Raw genomic sequence first — 4161 nt, forward strand, 5'->3', positions numbered from 1 at the left:
AGGCAACATGTGTTTGAAACTTGTTTGTTTTTTTAAATATATTTTATTGATTTTTTACAGAGAAGAAGGGAGAGGGATAGATAGTTAGAAACATCAATGAGAGAGAAACATCAACCAGCTGCCTCCTGCACACTCCCACTGGGGATGTGCCCGCAACCAAGGTGCATTCCCTTGACCGGAATTGAACCTGGGACCCTTGAGCCCGCAGGCCAACGCTCTATCCGCTGAGCCAAACCGGTTAGGGCGAAACTTGTTTTTTTAATAAGTTAAGCTACTGTGTATAACTTAATAATTTTGTAAGTACTTGACAATTGCCGTCTTGTTAACTATTTTTTTCCCTTTATTGATTAAGGTATTACAAATGTGTCCTTACCCCTCGATTCCCCTCCCACCCCCCAAATCCTGCCCTCACCCTCGTCCTCTGTTGTCTGTCTTGTGAACTTTTGTGTACATGTTTTGTACCGTTTTTTGTTTTGTTTTGTTTATTTTTTCTCTCTTGCTAACTCTCTGGTTAAATTATTTTTCCATAGTGGTATGCATTCATTTCTTTTCCTTCATTTCTTTTGCTTTGTGATTACCATGAGGGTTACTTAAAACATCTTAGAGTTGCCGAAACCGGTTTGGCTCAGTGGATAGAGCATCGGCTTGGGGACTGAAAGGTCCCAGGTTTGATTCCGGTCAAGGGCATGTACCTGGGTTGCGGGCACATCCCCAGTAGGAGATGTGCAGGAGGCAGCCGATCGATGTTTCTAACTGTCTATCTCTCTCTCCCTTCCTCTCTGTAAAAAATCAATAAAATATATTAAAAAACAAACAAACAAACAAACATCTTAGAGTTATAGCACTTAGTTTTAACCTGATAACCATTAAACGCATATAAGAAGTATACTTTTAGTCATGCCCAGTGGCCATATTTTAATTCCCTTTGTTGAACAGCATCCCACACTCATTTCTACATATGACAAATACACATTTGTGATGGCATTAACCCATTCCTTTAGTCAACCTGTACTTCACCAGGGTTTATTTGTGTTCAGGTGGCTGCTGTGGCCCAGAGGATGCAGACGCTCCCTGTGAACAGAGTGTTTCTGTAGGAGGGTCACCGTCCAGGCCCTCCAAGGCGGCTGTGTCTTCCCTGAAGACCCACTTCTGTGAGAGCTGTGGTCCCGTCTTGAGCGACATATTCCAGTTGGCCGAGCACCAAGGAACACCACACAGCCAGAACGTGGTCAGGTGTGGGGTAGGTAGGAAACAATTTTATTTGGGTACAAACTTCCAAATTCACCAGAAGCAGCACCTGGCAAAGAAGCCCTTTGGAAGCTGTGTGGACAGGGCCCTGCTTGTGAAGAGCGATAAATTCAATCAGCATCGAAGATTTCGTGGTGGCCCAAGGCAGTACAAGTGCGGCAATTGTGGGAAGTCCTTCCACCCAAAATCTGTGCTCATTTATCCCTGGAGAAGTCACACTGGGGAAAACTGTGACTTGTGCTGTGAATGTGTGCCATCTTTTAGCGAGAGATGCATCCTCATTCGACAACGGACAGTTCACTCTGGAGAAAGGCCTTATGAGTCCCTTGAATGTCGGAAATCATTTAGCCAACTGTCTTCCCTCACTCAACATCAGATAGTTCATAGTGGAAGAAAGTCTTATGAATGTAGTGAATGTAGGAAATCTTTTACCTCTCAATATGGGCTTCGTTACCATCTGAGAATTCACACTGGAGACAGGCCTTATCAGTGCAATGAGTGTGGGAAATCATTTCCAATTCGATCCAAACTCTGTAGTCATCAGAAAGTCCACACAGGAGAAAGGCCTTATCAATGCAGTGAATGTGGGAAATCTTTTACCCTTCACTATTACCTTCTTAAACACCAGAAAACACATACAGAAGAAAGGCCTTACCAGTGCAGTGAATGTGGGAAAAGCTTTACCCAAAAATCTTATCTTCTTACACACCAGAGACTTCACAGTGGAGAAAGGCCTTATCAGTGCAGTGAATGTGGGAAATCGTTTTCCTGTCGTATCTACCTCAAGAATCATCAGATAGTGCACACAGGAGAGAGACTTTATCAGTGTAGTCATTGTGGGAAGTCTTTCAGCAGGAAGTCAAATATGGTTACACACCAGAGAATTCACACTGGAGAAAGGCCGTATCAGTGCAGTGAATGTGGGAAATCGTTTTCCTGTCGTTTCATCCTCAAGAACCATCAGATAGTGCACACAGGAGAGAGGCTCTATCAGTGTAGCCAGTGTGGGTGGTCTTTTAAGTCGAAGTCAAATATGGTTAAACACCAGAGAATTCACGCGGGAGGAAGGCCGTATCAGTGCCGTGAATGTGGGAAATGTTTTGCCCATAGTGACACTCTCTCTTATCATCAGAGACTTCACAAAGGAGAAAGGCCTTATGAGTGCAGTGAATGTGGGAAATCTTTTATCGATCATGCCAGACTTCGTTATCATCAGAGACTTCACACTGGAGTAAGTCCTTAAAGCAATGATGGCGAACCAACACGAACTCATTTTTTTGGTTGATTTTTCTTTGTTAAATGGCATTTAAATATATACAATAAATATCAAAAACATGTCTTTTGACTTGCCCATCAATGTAGTAGAGCTCAGGAAGTATGTCTCAGCACTGTGGCTGTTGCAGTGGTGTGAGCACACTCCACCATGACATGCTTCCTCGGCACACCAGGAAGTAGCAATGCCCACCTGAACTAACTCCTAGAGCCACATGCATAGTACCCCAGCCTTTCAGCCATTGGTCGCCTATAGCAACGTGTCTCCCTCTGATTGGTCCCCTCATGCTATATATACCCCTGTAGTTCCTCAATTAAACGGATCTGCGTCAATGAACCTGGTCCCCGGGGTCGTGCATGCAGACGCCCTAGCGCGTTGGGGCTCTGTCATCCTCACCCCCGAGGGATCCCCTGCTTCATCTGGCGCCCGAACGTGGTACCCCTGGAATGGCTGGACGGGTGAGCGACCCTCTACAGTAAAATGGGAAACTTTCCCCCTTCGGCGAGAGTGCCACAAGCGCGCGCATTCCACGCCTTACTGCAGAGCAGGCGAGTTAAGGTCTCTGAAAAGGAACTCCAAACTCATTGGGAGTATCTATTACAGTCCAATCTGTGGTTAATCGAGGTCCCCATTTGGGACCCCTCCACTTGGGAGAAGGTCTTGAAAAGGATTCGACCCGCTGAGGTCCACGAGGAAAAACCGTTACCCCCTTCTCTGACATTCCAGCCCCGTCGCCCGGAAGCCGCGTCTCCATCCCTCCCTCCACCCTGGGCTCAGCTCCCAAACCGTCATGGTTTTGTTAATGTTGGTGGGATTCGCAAAAGGCACCACCAACTCCCGCATTCCACCGTCAACTGTCAATGGCTGCTGCAAAGGGCACCAACTCCCGCATTCCACCTCCAACTGTCAACGGCTCCCTCAAAGGGCACCCAGTGCCTTCACTGACGTGGGGAGGCATTACTGTGCAGCAATAATAAAGTCCCCTAAAACTTTCACCAACCCCACTTACCTTAGATACACTTATCAAGGCTCAGCACAAGTAGGAGAACTCAGAGCTATAATATACGCCCTTCTCTACTGTCAAAATAGTCCAGTCAATTTATTCTCAGATAGTGCTTACACAGTGCATACGGCAAAAAATATAGGGTATTCCACCTTAAGAGTTAAAGATACCCCACTAGATCAGAGCCTCCAACTCTTAAAGGACATCCTAGAGAACCGGAAACAGTCCTGGTATATCCAACACTTACGGGCTCATACTGGCCTACCAGGCCCACTTTCCCTAGGCAACGCAGAAGCGGACAAGCTAGTTCTTACCCTACAACCCATAGAAGAGGCCAGACTCCTACACACCAAATTTCATATGTCAGCCTCCTCTCTCCATAAGCTCTTCCCCCATCTGCCTCTGGCTCAGTGCAAGCACCTCACACGTGCTTGCCGATCCTGCAGCCCTCTACTACCCCTCGGGCCTTTATAACCCAGAGGGGCCAATCCCCGAGGACTACAGCCCAATGCCATATGGCAAGCGGATGTCACACATGTTCCAGCATTTGGCAAATTGAAATATGTCCACACAGTCATAGATACTTGTTCAGCAGCTACGTTTGCCCAGGCCCAAACGGGGGAAAAAGCCAAACATA

The 4161-nt window shown here is 46.5% G+C and overlaps 1 protein-coding gene across 1 annotated transcript; it reads left to right on the top strand.

Annotated features, from left to right (window-relative positions):
- Positions 1 to 579: 579 nt before the first annotated feature.
- On the top strand, positions 580 to 2583 carry LOC308530750 (uncharacterized protein; the record flags this gene model as incomplete). Its single annotated transcript, XM_081107431.1, has 2 exons — positions 580 to 585; positions 1142 to 2583. 2 exons carry the CDS (start codon positions 580 to 582, stop codon positions 2489 to 2491), a joined length of 1356 nt encoding a protein of 451 aa, XP_080963557.1. The 3' UTR covers positions 2492 to 2583.
- Positions 2584 to 4161: the final 1578 nt, after the last annotated feature.

Source organism: Myotis nattereri, assembly GCF_964212035.1.
Source record: "Myotis nattereri genome assembly, chromosome: 15".
Taxonomy (NCBI): Eukaryota; Metazoa; Chordata; class Mammalia; order Chiroptera; family Vespertilionidae; genus Myotis; species Myotis nattereri.